Here is a 22,646-nt window from a genome sequence, read left to right as displayed (position 1 = left end):
TTAGACCTTGTCAAGCTTTAAAAATAATTTATAAATCACTTCCAAAACTAACAGCCAACCAGTGTACAGAAGCTAAACTACAGATGCATTTAGTCTTTGGCAGTAGAATGATGCCGCGCCATTCCTGCTTGACAGTGGATTTCCCCTTTAACATTTTATGAGTTGTGTTCCTTGTTTTGCGTCTTGTGTTCCCAGCTTTACCTGCAACAGATCACGCACTGGAGCCATAAAGACTCAGGTGAAGCTCTTGGTCATGTGACAATGGAACACCACTAAAACTGCTGATAACCCATTCAGAAGCTCTTCATGCAGGATCAATGGAACAGCGCTGTTCCGGTGTGAGGCCATAGTTCAAGACGTACCACATCACTCCTGGCTGAATGGAAATAGCTTGGTTTCTATGGAAACCTGCATATAATCTGGACGTCACTCATGTTATACATGCAGGAACCCTTGGTGGCCTTGGTCTATTTGTTCCATGCTGTTTAAACAAGGAGTTTTTCTGTACATGCAGCTTTCATTTCTACCCATGCACCCACTTGCTGTCTGTACATTATAATGACAATAGGCTTTTAATTATAGAGTCTATTTTCCTTCACTGTGGGGCTGAAGTGACTCAAAGGCGAGGCTTACTGTGTGGCAATCAAATAAAAAGCTAGGCAATCAAAAAAGTATATTAGCGGATGCAAGGGAAATGAAGGGAGCATAGTCCAGATTCAATGATACCAAAGAATCTTGAAGCCAGAGAGTAACACAATTAAGAATTTAGTTCAAAGGAAGCAGACAGCTTGTATATAACTCGTGAAACCTCTCATAAATCAATAAAAACTTGTTTTTACGAAGATAGGAGTTTTTCATTGAAGGAGAGTAATATCAGAGGGAAACTTACATTCTGGTAATGCTTTCACTGTTCCATTACCAATCACTACGAAACCAAACCCCTTAATTTTATCCCTGAAATGCCCTTAATTTCTCCAGTACATAAACATGAATTATCCATCAAAAATAACATAGCTTTAAAAAAGTAAGGTTAGTATCATGGGTTTATAAGGGATTTATTCATGGGTTGGTTCATAGAGACACTAATTAAGGGATTTTTCATGCCTTTTGTGCAGGTTTATTAAGTGGAAATTAATAGGAAAGGTCCAGTCTCCCTGAATTTTTCATTAAATTAGAAAAGGAGGAGTCAAGATTAAAGGGGTGTTTAAGGAGATTTCGATGGGATCTCCTTCATTAATAACTCCCTTAATTATTTTTAAGGGGATTTTGCATGAATTAAGGGGTGAATTCATGAAAATATAAGGTTATTTTAAGGGATTACTGGTTTGTAGAGAATGCTAAAAATAAAAACTGAATTTTGGGCTTACCTATATAAAACTGATCTTGCATCCAAGTCAGATAGTTTAATAGTAGTTTTGTGTATTAATCCTGGTGTTAAAACGGATTGAAACATATATAGTGTCCTGCTACTGTTGCAGCACAATGTCTTTGTAACAGCCAGTGTAAACAAGGCCAGTGAGGCAATAGAGAGCAAAGCTTTTAGCTCTGATGGGAAAGTGTTTGTCCTGCAACAGCCGCACAGCAGCTGCTCCACTCACACAAATACACACAATCATAAGCACTTACAGTATACACACGCAAACTCTCACACAAGAGCATATTTACTATATATATACATGCATACATACAGTATAAAGTCTCTCTTTTCATTGTGTGTGTTTACCCCCCTCTCACACACACACAGGCAGAGACAATAACAAACCAAACACTCCAGCTCTGTGAAGACTCAGAGGTTCAATTAGGCGGTCTGAGGCGGAGGAAAGCTTTTAGGTCCGCACCATTAGCTCCCTTTTAGTGGCCGGAGGGGTTTCCACCTCTTTAATTGCGTTCTCTCTCTGGCTCCTACTTAACAAAGACTCGCCCTGTCAGCTCCTTGTGTGTCTTTAGACGGAAGGTTCACAGTGACCAGCCCAGGGTATGTGGTAGAGACGAGACAGTTCAGTTCAAATGTTCATCTCTAAAGGACAGAATTTTTAAGATGTGAGGAATACTTTAGAGCAGTGGTTCTCAACGTGGGGTCCGGGGACCACCAGGGGTCCTTGAGGAGGTTCCAGGAGGTCCCCAGCAAATTGATGAATTGTTAAACTTCAGCATTATTTAATTTACAAGAAGTTAACACCATTAGAGAATGTAGAAGAATGACTGTTTTGATCATAGTTTCACTGTTATCTCTCTACCTACAACAGATAGTCATGGAATTCTGGACAAAATCATATCTAACAATAAAAATATTCTCAGATTTGGGTCTGAGAGACAAAATCTCATCAAATGGGGGTTTGTGGCTCTAATGTGGACTAAATTAGGGCCCTTGATATGAAAAAGGTTGAGAATCACTGCCATAAACTATTGCTTGGCATCGTTTTCCTATATTGAGGTGTTTAGGGTACATTTTCAGATAGAATGTAAATTGGTGGTAGTGATGAATCAGCACCAAATGACAAAAATCTATCAGAGAAAGATTGCTGAGGTCATAGTTCCTCCTCAAGGCAAGAATGACAAACAGTAAGGCCAGCAAGTGAAAAACAGTGGTATTGTCCGTTAAATTGCACATTATAGTACCATACAATCAGAATATAATGTGGTCTCTCACTGCTGGTGAGTCATCATACTGTGTTGTTTTCCTGTAGAAACATGGTTGAAGGACGTATTTCATCTGGAGTTATTGCAGGAAGAGAGTGAACAATTCTAATTCTTCAAAACTCCCTCCATGCTTTTGGCCAAACAGTATGTATAGTGTGCAATGTGATGAAAATGACAAGTTTTGAAAAGGCTATCAAAGAGAAGAGGCTATACAGTTCTTTTCTTTTTTTTTAAATTATCTACAGTATTTATGCTCTGTAGCAGCTGATAATGTAATAACTTGTCTAAATGTAATAATAATAAGTTGAATATGTAATAAAACCAGTTAATGTGATAAATACTTGGATAATGTAATACCATCCCATTATTACACTGACTGGCAATTACTACTTAATTATGGAGGTTTAACATAATACAATAAAAATATAGATTAATAATGCAATATCTGATAAGAATAAGAAGAATGTAATAACTCATTATTAGTCAATAGTATTATTACATCATCAGTTAAAAATGTTTCAATGCATATAAAATAATAATCACATAATAAATAATGTAATAATGTAACGTTATTGCATCATCAGGCAAATTATTACCAGTTTTATTACATTTTTGACCCATTTAGAGGGACATTTTATTACATTTTGTCAACAAAAGCAAACAATGCCACTCATCATTTGTCATCGTTTTTTAATTTCCGAACAGCACATTATATCAGAATTAAAATGAATGACATACTTCAGCCATTCCAGACAGAGAAACATGCGAGTGGCCAAAAGTCAGTCATGGCCGATGCGACTGCAGCTACAAACTGAAAGAAAGAGACTTTATATCACAGTGATAACACATTGATACTGTATGGTTCTCTTTCATATCCACTGACTAATAAATGGATTAATACGCCACAAACCCAGTAACACAGAAGTTCACTTTATAGCTGAGTCGTTCTAACATGCAAGAAACACTGTCTATCATTTACAGTCAGAGGAGATGCACAGACAGTAGTGTAAGCATTGGGTTTCAACAGAGGCCAACAAAGTCAAAAGCTGACAGTCTATTTTTCCCTTATATTTCTTTATATATAATATCATGTATCATATCGAATGACCCTTTTTCAATAGTGGCCTGTGACGAGCTTGTTTCCAGACTGTCCGCTGCGGATCAATCCACGTCAATAAGACTTTAACATTAGCTCACTCCCAGTACTTAGGCTATTGACTATACAGCAGATGTAGAGCCAGTGTGTCCAAGCCTTTACACCGTCAACCCGCAGCTCTGTGACTAAGGCTTAGGCCTGACTCCCAGACACAGAGCTAGCTCATTTTTCTGGATCTTCCCGTCGTTGTTGACGTCACAGTGGCCCAGCAGGACGGCCCGCAGCTTGTCCAGCTCCGGACCCGTGATACTGGGCTGGAGGGAGAGAAGGAGGGGGGTAAATTCACGGAAGAAGCAGTTTTTTTGCTTGTAATCAAGTTGTTTCTGTCTGTTAAGCACTAGTTTGTGGAATATTTAATGAGGTTTGGCACGATCTGGAAAATCAGTCATGATGCTAAATCACGCCTAAAAGTCATGAAAACAACACATTTTCCAGTGTTCATAAAGGCCCATTCACATCTAGAACAATAACTATAAAGATAACTATAAACTATAACGATACATTACTTCTCAAGCATTCACACCACAATGATATCAGTGATCATTTCCTCAGCAAATTCAGTCCCCCTTTTTTCTTACAATTTTTGATTGGTTGAAAATATTTATTGTTTTCTCTGCATCCCAAAAAAATAGCTCTTAGATCGAACCAAAAATATAGTTATATTTATATATAGTATATAGTATTGTTTTGGATGTTTTTATAGTTATCGTTGTAGTGGGAATGCATGGCAACAATTCTCACATTGAGCTCCACTCCCCTCTTCCCTCTTCCCCCTTCCCCTTTCCCCCCTCCACACACACACACACACACACACACACACACACACCACACACACAATACTATGTCATGCCATTAGTCCTCTCATTAGTAGGGTTCCACAAACACCACAAAGCCTATTTGAATCCCAGCACTAAGTACTTTCAACACAACTGCCAAGGGTCTAAACCCAGAGTTAGACCCTTGGCAGTTTGCTTATAGACAAGGAAGGAGCACAGATGATGCAGTCAGCAGTACCACCCACTTAGCCCTTAAACACTTGGAGGACACTAAGGCATATGCACGCTTACTTTTCATTGATTTTAGTTCAGCTTTTCATACTCTTCAGCCGTATTTATTACTGGACAAATTGAAACAGATGAATGTAAATTATTTTATTATCAAATGGTATTTTTCTTTTTTAACTAACAGAGTCCAACATGTAAAGGTAAATAAGGCAATATCTTATTAGTACAGGGGCCCCCCAAGGGTGTGTGAGCTCCCCAGTTCTCTTCACATTATACACGAATGGGTGTGTGAGCAAAAACGCACAAAATTCCATTGTGAAATTCTCTGATGACACCGCCATTCTTGGCTTATTATACAGAGATCAAGACACATCACTTTACCACTCCGAAATCAAACAGTTTGTGGATTGGTGTGATGCTCACCACCTTATTGTGAATGTGAAAAAAACTGAGGAGATGATATTCGACCCAAAGTCAATTGGTGACCACAGTCCAGTACTCATTCACAATGTACCCATAAATCAGGTTCCTTCATATAAATATCTTGGTGTCCACATTGACAGTTCGCTCACATGGCATGTTCATGTTGAAAACCTTTGTTCTAGGCTACAACAGAGGATGTACTTTTTGAGAAGGCTTAGACTCTATGGTGTAAATAGTAAACTTATGTTCTTGTTTTATCAAATGATTTTAGAGAGTGTAATTCGATATGGCATACAAGTATGGTATGGTAACCTGTCAGCACAGTTAAAGTCTAAGCTCGCACGTCTCATCCAAACCATGAAGCTCATAGGGAAAAAAGAACATCACTATCTTCAGTCTTTATATGAAAAATCTGTGCTCAGGGAGGCACAGCAGATTCTGAATGACCCAACACACATCCTGAACCCAGAATTCGAGGTGTTGCCCCCAGGCCGACGGTTCAGGATGCCAAATTGCAGACTGAACCGGTACAAGAATGAATTTATTCCATCCTCCATCAAGATATTAAATAGCAACAAGTAGGAGTACTATATTATATTTTATTATTTTAACCACTGGTTGATTATACCTGGTTTTGTTATTTGAAACTACTGTCTTTTTTATTACCTTTTATTATTTTAAAGAACTACTGTCTCACACTCAACATGTGAATTGAAGCACGTTTTGCATGAGTTTGTATGTATGATCTATGTACTTGCGTGCATGTGCATTGTGATGTTGTTGACAAATGTGTTGTGTGATGCAGTGGCTTAGAGCCCAAGACAAGTTTCCCTGCGGGACAATAAAGTATATCTTATCTTATCTTATCTTATCTTATCTTGTCTTAACTCAGCTGGACCAAAGAATAGCAGCACAGTATCTCACCCTGACCAGCTCCATCATGTCTTTGACAAAGCCGTCCACCTCAGGACCCTCCAACGCTCCCGTCTTACTCTGCACAAGAAAGAAAGAAAGAAAGAAAGAAAGAAAGAAAGAAAGAAAGAAAGAAAGAAAGAAAGAAAGAAAGAAAGATAGCTGTCATGCTGAACTGACTAGAAAGGTTCTTAAACTTTTTGAGCTTGGCCCCAACATGGGAAGTGTATAGTCTCTTCTCAGTAAACCATGCTAGTACTTTGACATTTCAGACACTACTTAACAGTATAGGCAAGATAATAAATATGATTATACAGACTAGAGGGAGCTTGTCAGTGATTCTTGATCAGAATTACTGACTCCTCTCTAGAGCTGCATAGTGACTAAGCTGGTCAGTGTTAACTCATCATCCCAGAGAGTGACTTGACAACATAATGGCCGCTTCATTTCATTATGTTTCATTACAGAGGCAAGGGAGCTAATTGGATTGGCTGTTGCTGTACCATCTCCTCTGACACACACGCAGGTATGTAAATGCATGCAAACATCAAGCATGTGCACACGAACGCGCACACACACACACACACACACACTAATAAACTCTGATACACATAATGGAATGGAATGGAAAAACAACATTTATCATTGGTGCATGGCTATTGAAACTCATGTTTTATTTTATTAGAAGGGTTTTCCTTGACATGCAGCAGAAGTGATGTCCCCCTCGGCTGGAGAGTCATTACTGCTGTAAAAGCATTACAATATAAAAGTTAATCCCTATCTCATTTTATTTCCCCTAAAAAACAAACAAAGGGTCAGTGTTAAGGATGTGTTCTTACCTTCAACTGCTATTTAGCAGGTGGTAACACTTAACATTAAGTGTTCATTAACTAATGTTAACTAATGCATTTACTAACATGAATTAACTTAAATTACTAACATGAATTAACTTATGAATTACTTAAACATATCCTGGCATTAATAAGTAATGTTTCTTTAAGTAATACATGAAGACTTCACACTTTAAAACAACATACCAAATTATATGAATAACACTCTATTCATGTTACATAATGCTTGTTGTGACTTAATCACTTTAGTTAATGTCAGGATATGTTTCAGTTATACATGAAGAGTTAGGGTTTCAGTTTAGACAATACATTGGCATTAACAAACATGTAGAACAGCATTACTTAATGCAGTTGTTTATTGTGCATTTAATATGAACTCATCTTTGTTAATGTCACTGTTCATGCTTAATTCATGTTAGTCAACACATTAGTTAACATTATTAATAAAGATGTATAACAACATTAATTAACGCAGTTGTTTATGTGCATTTAGCATTAACTAATCTTTGTTAATGTTGCTATTCATGTGTAATTTATGTTAGTAAATGCATTAGTTAACATTAGTTCATGAACACTTAATGTAAAGTGTTACCACCCAGTGTTAGTTGATCATCTCCCCAACATTGAATTTCCCAGGCAGGCTGGGGATTCAAACCTGCAACCTTTTGGTCACAAGCCAGCTGTTCTGATAACTAGACTATCATCACCACCCACATCAATGACGCTAAGTGTTTTGGAAGTGCATCAGTCTCTGCAACTGGAAATGGGATGATGACTACATTTTGGAGCTGGATCCTAAACCGAAATATCCTCTGTCCTCATTCTTACATAAAATCCTGGAGGAAATGCTCATTGTTAGTGAACAATCAGCTTTGATATTATGAGATCAAATCCCCATCTGCCTCCCAGTGCAGTACTTACAACGTCATAATGAGCAAAGATCTTCTCAAAGTCTCTCTTCCTCTCGTCTTTACTGGAGGCCTGGTGGAGAGGAGAGGAGAGGAGAGGAGCAGTTAAGAAGAGAAGAGGAGAGAAATGAGATGAAAACAGCAGAGGAGACCTTATTTAACGGTTGGTCATCTGCAAAAGCTTTATTAACTGCAACATGAACAATACACTCACATCCATCTGGAACTGGAGCAGGAAATTCTCTTGTAGAGCCAGGATTCTAATAGACAAAAAAAAATGCTGTAATGTAATGATACTGCATTAAATTATTAAACTGTCAAATTAAAGAAGTGGCAGAGACAGACTCCCTTTTAGCAGTAATTAGATATCTTAGTGTGAATCCACTGCCAAGTTTTCGTTTACAGTTCTTTGAAAGTTTTGGAAGTATTATACACCCCGATTATTTCATTTTGTGCAGTCTGATGGAACATATGATTCAAGCATGCTACAAGCTTAAAGATGCCATATGTAGTATTTTAACATCAATAAATCATTAATTTGGAGATATTAGTATAATTACCATAAACAAACCAGACCATCGTTGAGATTATTGGCAGTCTCTACTGGCCTCTAAACTGGATTTTACTTGTGGGAAATCTGGGAAATCATGGGAAATCTGCTGGATTGCTTTACGGCACAAAACGGTTCTTCCAGCTGTTCTTCCAGGACCTTTAACTCGTCAACATTATCAAATGGATCAATATTGAATTTGTACAACGGCACTATTGAATACTTAATGCACATTTACTGGCTTATTTGTCTGCCTTACATCTAATACTTACCTGTTTATGGCCTACCTAATTCCATTTAGTTGAAGATCCACCTGAAACATATTTGTTCTCCTTTGCATACTGCAGCTTCACAGTCTTTCATATTAAAACCTGCCTAAAGCAACTCTTGCTTATTTCTTGGAGGAACATTATAAAGAGGAGTTTAACTAGTTGTGAAAACTCTCCTCCCTCCACACAATCCTACTTTAGAAGACAGAAAACTGAGTACCAAACAGATAAAGGTACATCAACAACACAAATAAGCCTCTAAGGTGATAATAATTTTTCTCAAAAAAGATAATGTTCTGATGCGCTCAAAGAAAACCTACAAAGACATACTTTGATTTGTGGGTCTAGTCACTGACCAAAGATGAGTTCCAGACATTCCTTTTTCTCTGAGGTATTCAAACGTCCATTACCTGTATTGCTCAACACCAACCTTTTTATTTTTTGGTATGAATTGTAAGAATGAACTGCAGGCAGTTTGAAAAATACCTGGCCAAGTCGTTCAAATCCAAACGGCCGTCCTTGTTTTTGTCAAAGATTTTCATCTGCAAGAAAAAGAGGGTGTATTGAAAAGCGTGAAAAGAACTGCAGACAATTTGAATTTCTCTCTCTCTCTCTCTCTCTCTCTACTGTTTGCAGTTGAGTGTCATCCTTTTGATCGCAATTTCCTCACACCACCTGCGACTCTACAGCCAGCCCATCATGCTATCTCGCTGGAGATGTGAACCAATCTCTTCCAAATGGAAATCTATAACACAGTGTGAATAGCCTGTCTGAAGTTAGGAGCTTTCACAGAATCGAGCCAGTCTCAGACGGACGATGAATTGGAAATCAGAGCTGCCTTCTGTGCCTCTCTCTTGCTTTTGACAGCTGCGGCAACAAGTTACATCTGTTGAATCCCTTGAATACTATGACTTCAGTTGATTGAACGATGTGAGTTGTGCTTTATTCAGCATCTTGACAGACATAGCACCTCAAAAAAGGAGCAAAAACAGAGCATACACTGAAAAAGAGGAATTGAACACTTCTACAATTCTGACTATGACATGGCACTGACACTGCTAAGACTATTGGTTTGCAGCCATTCCCTACTGAAAATGTATGGACTCATGGCACTGTTACCAAGCTTCCACACTGTCAAGTCAACAAGTCCCTAGAACTCCATTCATTTCCTATAGAGCTGAGCGACCAGGCAAACTCAGCTGATATGCAGACGGCATAACAAGCCTGTCGGCCAAGAAAAGTTGGCCGCGGCTGAACTTTTCGCAGTAATCAGCCACCAACAGCCAATCAGATTTCCGCGCTTTCCTGTTTCCCTACCAATTTCTTTTCATGAAGCATGCTTCCACCTGGCAAGCGCAAAATGGACGAGAGCCATTCAAAACTTGTATTTGAAAGACTACAGGAATACATTTCTCAAAAACGATGCTTGGAGAACGGTTGGGTTTTTTTCTGTTGATTTTCAATTAATGCTACCTAAATAGCGCTTGCTAGTTATCTATGTTAACTCATCAAAACAATATAATGTTATGGAAGCTGTTCAAACTTTGTACCTAACAGACAAACAGAATGGGGTGAAAACATAACCCCCTCATATTATTGGATTTACCACAAATTAGCATACTGTTATGCCTTAGTTATATATATGTGTCTGTGTGTGTCAGTTTTACTCAGAGTTTTATAGAATGTGTGTGCAGAGCTGTGTTCCTACCATGGCGTCAGTGTACTCCTCCAGCTTGTCCGGCGATACTTCTTTGTGGTGCAGCTGGAAAAGGTCCTTCAGGAAAGCCTGGGAGGAAAGACAGCATGGTGTAACGTTTCCAACGTGTGACACATTATTGTTACACAGAATTTATTAATACTACAAAAGACCCAGCCTGACCAAGGGAGACAAATGTCCTCTTTTATATCATTAGAAAGGATATTCCACTGGTGCACACTACACTGGCATCCAGCTTGTTAAAACTAACTTGGAAATACATCTTCCATGTCAACTATAGAATTTATGTTTCTAACACCTTATCTATTCAACCAGGATGTTATTAGAGGGGATAAAAGAGGATATGACAATAGTCAAATTATGAAATGCATTCCTATTAACTGTGAAATTTAAGCATAAATGAAGGAAACTTTCCTAATACTCTCTTCACCCACATTGACCACAATAATTAACACTTTATTAGAACACTCTCCCCCGACACCAATTGAGAACTTTTCATTGTAAAATAGCTTTTCTTGACATAAGCTCAAAAGGGCAAAACATCTGACTCATACTGTACGGTTCATTCTTTGCCCAAACCTACTGAAGGCCACTAGTGAAGGCTGTTCCTTTGTCAAAAAAGAGATGTATGTATTTGTTTGTGTGTGTGTGTGTGTGTGTGTGTGTGTGTGTGTGTGTGTGTGTGTGTGTGTGTAGGTGTTTTCATGGGTGTGTGTGCTTGTGCTTACAACCTTACCTTGAGCTCCTGAGCTGATATGTAGCCACTGCAGTCAATATCGTACTTCCTCCATATCTATAGTGGGAAGGAGAGGGCAACAATCAGTGACTGTTTAAATGCAATGTAGTAATGGATTAAAATGACTCAAATCTAAAGTCACACTGAAATGAAAAATTAATTTCCCCCCTTTTTTGCTTGTTCTATCATACCATACACCTTTGGCAAATTATGCCAAAAAAATGACAAAAAAAATATTTTCCTCTATTTTTATCTCAACATCTCATTACTTTTACTTCCTGGAAAATGAGAAATCTATAGCAGTAACTTCATGCTGCACCAGGAGGTGTACATAAAAATTCCAACCAATAAAATCACACATTTTTGAATAATGCTCCTCTGTCCTTCCCATCCAATAAACCTGTCTATCTCTTCCTGATCTCTCATTGCTTTACACTTTTGAATGATCCCCTCCGTGTAATGCCCCGCCCCAATATCCTGTTTCAACAGGAAATACATCACATTAAGGAAGCAAGATGCTCTCAAAATGTCAAAATGCTATCCAAGCTAAAAGGAAGCGCAAGCAGAGGACAGTGTTTTCATCAGAGCAGTTCAGGCTCTCAGAATGATGCTGTCCTGCTCTCAAGTTTGAAAATTCACACTTCTGAGTTATTTGTAAGACTACTTCATATTTTGTATGTGTCATAACCCCAGTTCTGGGCTTAAAGGATAGAAATGCCCCCTCCTCCTCCTCTCCTAGTCATCATCAAGGAAGTAGCAGCAGAGTCAATGTAGAGAAACCTCATTCCTGCTTGCCAGCCTGTCCGGTTGGACTAACTAGGCAGGAAAAGGTTAACGCAGAGTGTCTTGTATTACAATCATTTTATCAACGCTGATGTACTGATCCAGTTTCACTACAGGTGCAAAATAAAAAAAACTACTTCAGGTGCAAAATGCAGTTGACTGAAACAAGGTCAAAAACAGCCAGAACTGGTAATTATTTTCAGCCTGACACAGATATAAACCTAACCCTAACCCTTGGAAATCACATTCCCTATTTTATTCTGATCCATATAATTTGATCGTTCTACATGTTAATTTACCCATAACAGGCCTATAAATTGGGCTTTGTTGTTAAATTAACGCAAAATGCCAGACTGATCTCACAGAAAAACATGAAATGAACACGACTTGTTAACAGCTAATTACGTGTTGGTGGAACGTAAAGTAAAGTGTTAAATTTACATTTTCCCAGCAGGAAACGGTTACATGAAGGAGACACAACTATAAACAGGAACTAGTGTGACATTGAAGTAGCACGGTGGCCAGTAACGGTTTTGTTGTCGGGGTGGTGGACGGGCTTATACGTTTGCCTTTGACGCCAGCGACCGGCGTTCGATTTCCAGCGTTTTCAAAAGACATTTATTAACTATTTATTTAGTAACTACATCACCGATAGCTTGTGGCTTCTTAGCATATAACACTTTTATAATTTATTCCTTGCTTTAGAGCTTGTAGCCGAAATGTTCACACCCTATTTGGAGTTGAATATTTGGATCTTAATTGCAGCCGATAATCTACCCGGATTTTATGATGGATTACGGATCTGAGGGATTTACCAATCGAGAAATCGAGTCCCCGGAGTGGGCTTCAACCGAACCCTGGTGGGAACCTGTTTGGGCTTCAACCACCGATGAAGGCAGGCCTACCAAACCAGAATAAAGGACCTGCGATCTCCGGTGGGAACCATACTGGGTTTCGACCACCATCAAACGTGAGTCAATCTAGACTGACATCTACCTCACACTCCAGCTGCCCCAAATGTGGACGGGAAGAGAGCGTTCAGCCTTTCGACCAGACGTGTGAGCCTCGGCCGGTCCCAACCGCTGGTCTTCCACGGTCTCCAGCGTTTTGTTCAGCTGTTGAGTACGTCCATCAAACCGGTTTTACCTACTCCCAACCTGCTTCAACGACTGGAAGATAATGCCAAACACTGGGCATCTTCCACGCAGCAGATCCTGGTTGACCATTACAACACCGACATCCAGCAGCTACTCTGACAACTGGATTCACTGGACTCTGCAGACTGGCCCTCTACGAGGTGGCGGTCAGATGGGCTCAGAGGAATCTCAGAACCTCGATTCAGTGAAGATAATGCTGGAGACCCACTTTGGTTCCAGGTCATCTACCAAACACGTCCACTCCAAACCTTAGGATGTGGCGATCCAGACCTCGCCTGAACCTGTAGGTGCAGCCTTCTCCATCTCCTGGGTGGAGGATGAGGAGACACAACCTCCACAACCTAATCCATCCAGGCCCCATATACAGGTCACTGTCTGCTTTATTTTATTTTATTCTGTTGGCCTCCAGGTTTTTTGGATCAGAATTTATAATTTATTCTTGAATTATTGAGCAGCATATTTTATCTTGCCAATTTGAGTTCATTGTTTAGAGAAAAACAATTTTGTTTAGATGGATATTGTTATTATGGCTAAGATAGCCATTTAATTTTGCACCTCTTTTCACCTGCTACTTAAACTGTATTTATGTTAAAGCAGGACATTCTTCGTTGGTTTTACATGTTTTTCTAAGGGTTTAACAAGTCAGTAATTGGGACTTTGCCAATGGACTGGCCCTTAAAGATACAGACTGTTTTATTTTTCTGTCTGATTGTACTTATGTCAATCCTAACTGGTGGATGAATAGGCCTATTGTTACCAATAAATTGACATAAATAACTGACCATCGGTCTGTTTGGTTCAACATCTCCTTGTTGGTCTTTATTTAGGATTAAATGTTTTATAGGGGACCCACCTTTGCCCTCCTATTAACATGAACCCAGCTAATTATGTATTTACAGACTGTAAAGCCAATGTGAAGGACCGTGCACAACGCGGATCTTACTGTCCAACCTAACCCTAACCCTACTATTGACTGATTGATTGACTGATATGGAAGAAAAGGTTGCACAGAGAGAACATTCTTTCCATAATCCATATTTTTTCTCTTACTTTTCATTGACAATTCATCTTATCTCATCATATAAGAGGGAAAAGAGGGTAAACTCATGCAACCTTTTTAATAAGATTTGGTATAGCCTAAACCGTAACCGCTCACCTTCATGAAGTCGACGCTGTTGTCCAGAGGAGCTTCTCTACGGAACACTAACAGAAAGTTCTCATCTTCAGGAAGGATCATATTGGCCAACTGGAACACAGACAGAGAGAGAGAGCAGTGATTGAATAATGATGTATGCCCAGAGGTAGTTGAGTGATACATTTTTCTTGTCCCCTTGGCCTTGGATCAAATCCTGCCATTTGGATAAAAAGGATTCCATAAAGGCAAAAGGCAAGTTGTTTGTAAGAATGTTCACATTTGTAAAGAAAGGGTAAATGTTTGTGAGTGTGTGCAAGAGAAGCCCTTGCATCCCTGACAAAGTCCAGTCAAGTCTAGTTCAGTCTAGTCCAGCTGATTCCGGTCCAGTCCAGTGTAGTCCAGTCAAGACCTAGTTCTTTTCTAATCCTACCCACTACATTTGATTCCTGTTCTGTCTATGCCAGTCCAGTGCATTCTATTCCAGTCTAGCCCAGTCTAGTCTAGCCAATCTCATTTGTGGACAGTAGACTGAGAGTAGCAGTAACCACCGAGCCAACCCCAGCCACCCAAGTCCAGTCCAGTGTAATCTAGTCTAGTCCAGTCCAGTCTTGCGATGTCTCTCGATCAGACATGCCAAATAAACACCAGCTCCTCCTGGCTCCTCTCCACGCCTCTCTGCCGCCTTCCCCTCACCTCTCCCCCTTTAATGATATCAGCCTTACATTAGAAGATTAAACTGGAACCCCATCAGCAATCCTATTAAAATACAAGACGACACTGCAGCCATGTGGGCCACAAAGCTGAGGTAAAGCTCGCTAGAACAGACAGAAAAAGCGCAATGCAGCAGCAGCTATGCCAACAGCAAAAGTGCAAGGCATTCAGGAATCAAATCACGGTCATCAAACTCAGAGAAATGTCTTACCATTGGAGGGCTGTGCACGTCTCCGTTTGAGCTATTGTAACAAGAACATTGCTCTCCTGCTGAAGATCCTAAAGTGGGGACCCAGGACCCCAAGATCCTTGAGAGAGCCACTGAGTGAGAGACACATTCTGATAATGGTTTCACTCTCCCCATTGCTATCAATCGTCAATTATCGAGATGGAGGTCCACTGGCCAAAAGTCAGATCTACAGCATTTATGTACAGAACAGTATGTACAGTAAAAATATGGGTGACCAATGACCAATGAATGCATGGTGAAACACATTGCAGGGTTGCTTACTCAGTGATAAGTGTGCAATAGTGAATAAAGTTAGAATTGCCGATGCTAAATACACCAGTTGATGCAATTTGCAATTTGATGCAGCCGTATCGTACTGAACTCAGCAGCACTCTATGCAGCAGTCACACAGGATACTGTGGCTTTCAGATAGGCTCGCTGATTTCCTTCCTTATACCAACTGTAGAGTATGTATGAGGCAGCTGCAATACAAATTGCTTTTGATGTCAACAATTTGTTAGTAAAACATGTATCTATGGTCATTGTGTTGGTATAAGCACACTTAAAGGGACATATTATTTCATGCTAGTTCTGATTTCTCTTGGCTAACTGTACAGTGCAGTAGTGCACCTTGGTCCCTCTCTGCAGTCATTACTACACATCCATTACTAGGTTCACTATAAAAAGCGTACATTCCCACTGTAGGCTGAGCTTGGCAGCTTCAAATGAAAGTGCTTTGACTGCACTGGGCCACTCCTACATCAGCTGCAGTAAATCAGTGCCGTTCAGCAGGCCACTTACTGGGAGACGTGTATTGATTTTCTGCTTTATGAATAAAAACCAATGGATTTTGAGTCTGTAGATGTAATGCATTGAGGGTTTGGCCAAATGAATGGGTGAAGTTTCTTTTTTTTTCCAGAATTGAAGAAAATGCACGCTATTGCTCTGATGGAGCACAGCTGGCACTGTGCCAGTTATGATTCATTCAGCCAAGAGCCTCATCAATTCCACAGTGGAGATTGAGAATGCAATGTCATCAAAAAAGAAAAAAATATATATATACTGTATATTTTTTTAAAGAGCTACTGCCTGTTAAGCTGCCAGTCAAGTTTGGTTTAATTAAAGAAATTGACTCTAGTCAAAAAGTGCCTAAATTTTTTAGAGTCCCATCAGACAATCCAATAGGACCATTAGATTCTTCTCACTGAAGAGGACTTTTTGGTCTCCTATAAGACTCAGCTGGATTGCTGGATCATTCAGATTGGATCATTATCCAACAGCACAAGGGGATTTATTCAGTCCTCAAAGATTCAAATTAGGAGCCTGGTCCTTTTTGGACTGACTGCCTGAAAATGTTATTTCATGACAGACAGATCCGAGGCAGACAGATCCGAGCATGATGTCAACAGGTCTGTTCTGCTGAGCGAGCGGGCCGAGCGCTGCTCTGTTCTGGCTGACAGCTTCCCTTCACATCCCCTCTGTGCAGCAGGACAGCTTAGCATGACCTCCGGCCGCCTCGGAAATGAGTTTTCATTCTCCACTGAAGACGGTGCTCGCTGCATCATTGTCATGGGTGACACGAAACGAATAAAAGACGGAGGAGAAAGGGAGCGGAAGGAGAGCGAGAGGGGAAGGAGATGAAGACAGAGGAGAAGGTGAGAGGAAAGAAGAGAGATAGAAAGGATGAGGTGGAGAGAGGGGAAGGAGGAGAAAGAGCAATGAGATACAATATATATTTTTCTAGCTAAGGTCCTCTCTCTTTCATTTTGAATAATTTAGTTATTACTGATGAAATACCACTTGACAACTTGTGACAATTTGACCCACGTGTCAAGTGTGCTGTGTTTATGCACTCAATTTCATTTCCTTTGAGGTATAAATACTATATGTACTATATACTCATTTAATTTGATGTTTTATGATGATTATAGGATCAGAAGATTAGAAGAAGAGGAAGAAGAAGAAGAAGAAGAAGAAGATTTTTATTGTTTACTTTCAGGTATACAAATTGCTTTTATGTTAGAGTGTTGGATTGGACTTTTGGCTGTAAAATATTTAGTTTCAGAAATAAAGCAACTGAGACAACTTACTCATGTGACAACTTGCCCCGTTCTCCCCTACAGAGCAGTCTGATGTGATGCTGCGTGTAATGAAATTACCCTTCTATATTTGATATGACAATGTGTTGGGAGACCACACTTAAAAAATAGGGTAAAAGTCCAGTATGGCAGGTTAAGAGTATAGAGATGAGCCAGTTTAAATAGGGCAGGAGAGATTTTTGGGGGATAAAATGGTGTAAAAGAAACACACCTGTAAGTATGTGCATACACACACACACACACACACACACACACACACACACACACACACACACACACACAGATAGAAGGAGACAGACTGTAAAAGAGACTGTGCTGTACCTCCTGGATCTGTAGCTTTCCATCAGCAGTGACATCGTATGCTGACATGAACCTCTGCTTCAGTTTCTGGACTCTCTCTTCTGTCACTTTCTCCTAGAATAGAATAGAATAGAATAGAATAGAATAGAACAGAACATTGATTTCTTACCTCAGTGCCACAACTACAAAAACACGACACCAGACACAAACAGGCATTATTTATTTTCAAAATCAAGCATATGATTCTATTTGAAAAATGTAACATGATATTCACGGAGCAATACTAGCTGAATCACAGTTATTTTAGGCAATGGTCACCATGGATACTACTTCTTTCTTTTTCCTTCTTTCAAAGTCTGCTTTCTCAACTCCAGGCTAACTGTTAATGAATTGCCTGGTTGACGCTACATGTCAAATTTGTGTTGGATAGGGCTTACTCGTTATTTCTGACACTGCAAGTCTGCAAGCCAAAACAAAATGTATGATCCTTTTTGCCTCCAACATTTGCCAGAGTCATTTCTAATGAATGGTGTCACGATCCTGTGTGTTGTTGCCATGTTGCGTTGGTCCGAGCCCTGGCTATCCCCACTAGCAAAGTAATTAGTGGTACTTTCCCATTCCACATGCACAGCAGCAGTCATTCACTTGACTGTAACAGGCTGAGTGATGATGCAAGCAGTCTACGAAAGCCTCTCTAGAAAGAAAGATAGGAATCTTGTCTATTCCGGTCTGCAACTTGAGCTGATCTGTACCACATTTTACTCCACTGTGCTGCACATTTGACTGTAGCTGCAATGTAGAGTTAGGAACTAGTTTTATAGTACATGATGCTGGATGCAGTTGGCAATATAGATGACATTTTCTTGCATGTACGAATCAATCAATCTCTTTCTCCACCAGGCCTCAGCCTCAACATGGTTTTCAAATCTGAGCTTTTCATGTTTGTTTGTTTTTTTACTTCAAAATCAATCCAGCTGCTAATTTTCCCGTGTCTCTCTGTTCTGTCTCTCTGTTCATCCCCGGTCACTGTAACTATAGTAACCTGTTGATCTACGGTGCTGAAGTCTGAAGCATCATGTCATACAGTACAGAGCACACAGTCCGCAGACTATAAGGTGCCAGAGCCTCATTATAGAAAGACAAGTGTTTGTCTTTAGCATCACCTTGTCATCATGCGCTCATGTTTGACGCTGTTGTTGCTAAGCAAAGACTGTTTAAGCACATATTAATATTTGATTTGATGTATTCACAAATTGAGAAGCATGTACAGTTCGCCCATGGGATGGACAGCTTTGGCATCACAAAGCCTATGTATTCTCTGCAAAGGGGCCGGGACGTCCAGCTCGCATATGAAACCTGCATGTATCATATTAGAAGTAATTGATCTAATAATTGTGAGCTCATGTAGGAAAAATCTGCATAAATACTGGTGATGCATAAATTTGGTCCGCCAGTTCAGATCAAGCCATCACTGGCTTAAACAGCCTCTAATGTATTTCCTCATAGCATTTTAAATGATGGGGAAGCAGAATGCCCTAGAGGAGAAAAAGGACGAATCAATAGAGAACAAGCATCTGGTGAATGCTAACTGCACTTAGCTTGAATAGAGAATACTTACAATATAGAATATAATAGAATAGAACAAAATAGACAGTATAAACAGTTCAGAGCAAAGTTAAACAATTGGTTTTTACTATAGGGACATACTGGAGCCCACAGGGGACAAAACTCACATCAGCTGGGAAATGACATGGAGGAACATGTTCTTATACATACAGTGGTTGAGCTTTAATGGAACATATTTAAGTAGGTAGGAATACATGGTATAGAATTTAATCGAATAGAATAGAATCCTAATGAAAACAATACGTATCCTGGGGCATGAGTGGTGCAGAAAGCAAAGATTACAGATCAGAAAGACAAAGTGAACTGTGGTCGGTGGTCTGTTTGCTTTACTACAACCCCATTAGTATCCTAGGGAGTCCACACACACACAAACACACACACACACACTAGAAAACACACTAGAACACACACAAATGACCGTGTGTACATTTGGTCGAGGATACATTTAAACAGCCTAATATTTTAACATTGTTTAAAAAAAGCATGATCATCATCATTTCATTAGCACACACACATACAACACAGGTTTTTCCAGAACAGTGTGTGTGCAATGTTTTCACTCTGCCCACCCACTCTGACAGTGAACAGAGCTCTTTAATTGCGTTGTATCTAACATCCTTAGCGTCACCCCACCCATCCAGATAACTGCATAGAGGCTAAACAAGGCTCAGTTACACACAAAGGAGAAAAAACATAGTGGCACAAAGTCTGGCTCCAAAGCCAATTGCACTTGCTGGAAGACATGAAAACAGCAACTTAAGAAATAATAAAGAAACAATAAGAAAAGTGTCAAATTGCAAAGGAAGAAGAAACACTTGCACTTGCCTATGCAGAAACCTGCAGTACAATACACCAAATAAGAAATACACTATCTGTAGAGCTGCAGATGTGCATGGATTTCTTCTTCTAGTGTCATCATTGATGCAGCGTACAGATTATAGACATGTAGCTTTCCAATAACATCATCTATTGTCAATTTTAAATGGAAATGATGTCGCCATGTGTGCTTTTATTCCTGGCTGTCATCTGTCATCTGGAGTTCAGTGAACCTCCACGTCAAGTTATGGATGATTTCATCCACATATAAAATATTGACTCACCTGTGGACCCAGTCTCTTCATCATGTGACGGAAAAAGTCGTCAAGCTCTTTGTCCTCAATGTAGCCATTATCTGTCAAATATAAATCACATTCATACTAGTTCTTTGGTTGTCTAAGTTTGGATTCAATTTATAATCTGAATCAATTTAGGAAGTGGAATTTCTTTCAAATCCCAGTACTGAAAAAAAATTGTCATATACCCAACCTATTAAAAATGACTGTGAATGAATGCTGTATCTTTTTACATGTCGACCCTGATCTGCTGTGTGATATGTGTGAAACCATAGCTGCTTATTATACTGAGATATTAGTTATGTGAAATGACACCTTTTTACTCATGAATTAGATTAAAAGTTAGTCATTAGACACATAGAAATACTGTTTTTTTCAGATATATGCTTTCTTTTGTAATGAAATATAAAAAAAGTCATATTACTTGAGACACGCATGAGACACCAATTTGTTCTCATCGCAAATATGCATGGCCTTTTTACACATGGCCTACTAACAGGGAAATAAAACATAACTCCATAAATCCTGCATGTGTCCCTAGACTTATCTCTCTATATTGCATGTTTATGGAAAAAATATCTAATGATCATGTCATCAACTGTCCTCACCGTCTGCATCAAAGTGTTGCCAGATCTCCAGGAAACCAGCTGCGTCCAGGTTATCAAAAGCGCTCTCCATTGCAATAAACACAAGCCTATTATGCTGTCAACTTTTACTCATAAATACAATAAAGGCTCTGGTGACAGCCTGCTGTGCACTGCTCACTTGCCTGGTTGTTTAACATATGCTTCCTCCTGACTTAGTAGAAACCCCACCTACTCTGTGTGTGAGAGAGTGTGTGTGTGTGTGTGTGTGTGACAGAGAGAGAGAGAGAGAGAGAGAGAGAGAGAGAGAGAGAGAGAGAGAGAGAGAGAGAGAGAGACATTGTATTTGCCATCTGGTGGCTGTATTATTACATTGCAAACAAGTGCAAAAACTTTCTAGTATAGTCATTATACTGAAGATGTGAGAAAACACACAATCCAGACGTTTTAAAGCCTGTAAAATTATTTTTAATCAATATTAATATTCACATGAAGAAATGTCCAACACCAGTAGAATGACTTAGTGAAAACATGTCGGTCCATGACAAAATGGAACAAATAATAAACTGCATAACAAGACTGATGATGAGTAAAAAAAAATTAGTCATTGTTTTGAGTCATTTTTTTTTTAACAAACCAACTTTAACAAAACAATTAATTTCTGTATTATTATAAACACAATGTACATGGAAATGGAAAAAGCCAACAAAGGATCAAGACGTCACCGGCTCACTGTTTGCATTTTTTTTTTTTTTATTCCAAATAAGTTACATACAAACCCCTAGTAGAGTAGTGTACTTAGTACCAAAACAATATAGGATTTGCTGTGTTCACATAGGCGTGTGAATATATCACGGTGTATATATTACATGTGCATATATTACACATACATATATACACACACATACCTACATGTATGAAAGCACATATATACATAACAGTACAGCTCACAGTCGTATCATGCAGTCACACACACATAAGAGTCTGGACTCGATGCTATTGGTTATTTTCACTTGCCCCGCCCCCCCCCAAAAATGAAGAAGGGACAGGACTGGTTACAGAAAGGAGCAGCGTCATGAAGCCAAAGCAAAGGATCGGGATATGAACAAGAACATGGATTCCTCCTCTTTTTTTTTCTTTTGTTTTTTGTCATTCTTCAGGATTGGAACTAGCCTTTCACACGACAGAAACACAGCCAGCTGCTTTGAAAATTCCACAGGGAAAGCAGAGAGAGAAAGGAAGGAGTGTGTCGGATCATTTCCTCACATCGGGAAAATGCTTCAAAATGTCTACAAACATACATGGATGTTTGCTTTAAACGTATTGCAAAATATGGCAAACTATTTCAGTGTCCCGGAACATCATTTCCCGACAAAAAGTGATCTGAGTTTTGTTAAATCTAAGCATTCATTGACATCAGAGACAGGTAAACTATGTACAACAGGAACGTTTTTTTTTTTTTCAAAGCCGTGATTACTGAAGAAGCAGAAAAAAACGAATCGTAAAACCTACAGACAGACATTGATAGACACCACAGGAAAAGGTGCAACAGTAAGACCTTTGGCCCTGACTTGGATTAGACCCAGTTCAATACAAGCTGTGCCCCCTTCACACTGCAGGTGGACTGTTACTGGGCTGGTTGCACATCCACCATTAATGCTGGAAGTCAGTACAGATTGGCACAGAACAACAGAATGTATAGTATGTATGAATCTATATCAAAGAAGACCACTAAGCCAATACT

General features: G+C 39.4%; 1 protein-coding gene across 1 annotated transcript; it reads right to left on the bottom strand.

Annotated features, from left to right (window-relative positions):
- Nucleotides 1–3,313: 3,313 nt before the first annotated feature.
- Nucleotides 3,314–21,114, bottom strand: LOC139922558 (secretagogin-like). Its single transcript, XM_071913071.2, has 11 exons — nt 20,927–21,114; nt 20,307–20,377; nt 17,602–17,694; nt 14,263–14,352; nt 11,167–11,223; nt 10,422–10,499; nt 9,200–9,255; nt 8,109–8,154; nt 7,908–7,967; nt 6,148–6,216; nt 3,314–4,050 (listed from the first exon to the last, which is right to left on the bottom strand). Exons 1-11 carry the CDS (start codon nt 20,994–20,996, stop codon nt 3,922–3,924), a joined length of 819 nt encoding a protein of 272 aa, XP_071769172.1. The 5' UTR covers nt 20,997–21,114; the 3' UTR covers nt 3,314–3,921.
- Between the last annotated feature and the right edge of the window lie 1,532 nt (nt 21,115–22,646).

This window comes from Centroberyx gerrardi, chromosome 12 (assembly GCF_048128805.1).
Source record: "Centroberyx gerrardi isolate f3 chromosome 12, fCenGer3.hap1.cur.20231027, whole genome shotgun sequence".
Taxonomy (NCBI): domain Eukaryota; kingdom Metazoa; phylum Chordata; class Actinopteri; order Beryciformes; family Berycidae; genus Centroberyx; species Centroberyx gerrardi.
This window is presented reverse-complemented; position numbering and strand designations above follow the sequence as displayed.

Bases quoted from the DNA above. Each gene is read 5' to 3' on its own strand.
- LOC139922558 (XM_071913071.2), bottom strand. From the start codon at position 20,996: ATGGAGAGCGCTTTTGATAACCTGGACGCAGCTGGTTTCCTGGAGATC. The intron at 11,224-14,262 runs GTGAGCGGTTAC...TTCCCACTATAG, and splicing joins ACAGCGTCGACTTCATGAAG to ATATGGAGGAAGTACGATAT. The intron at 10,500-11,166 runs GTAAGGTTGTAA...CTTTCCTCCCAG, and splicing joins TATCAGCTCAGGAGCTCAAG to GCTTTCCTGAAGGACCTTTT.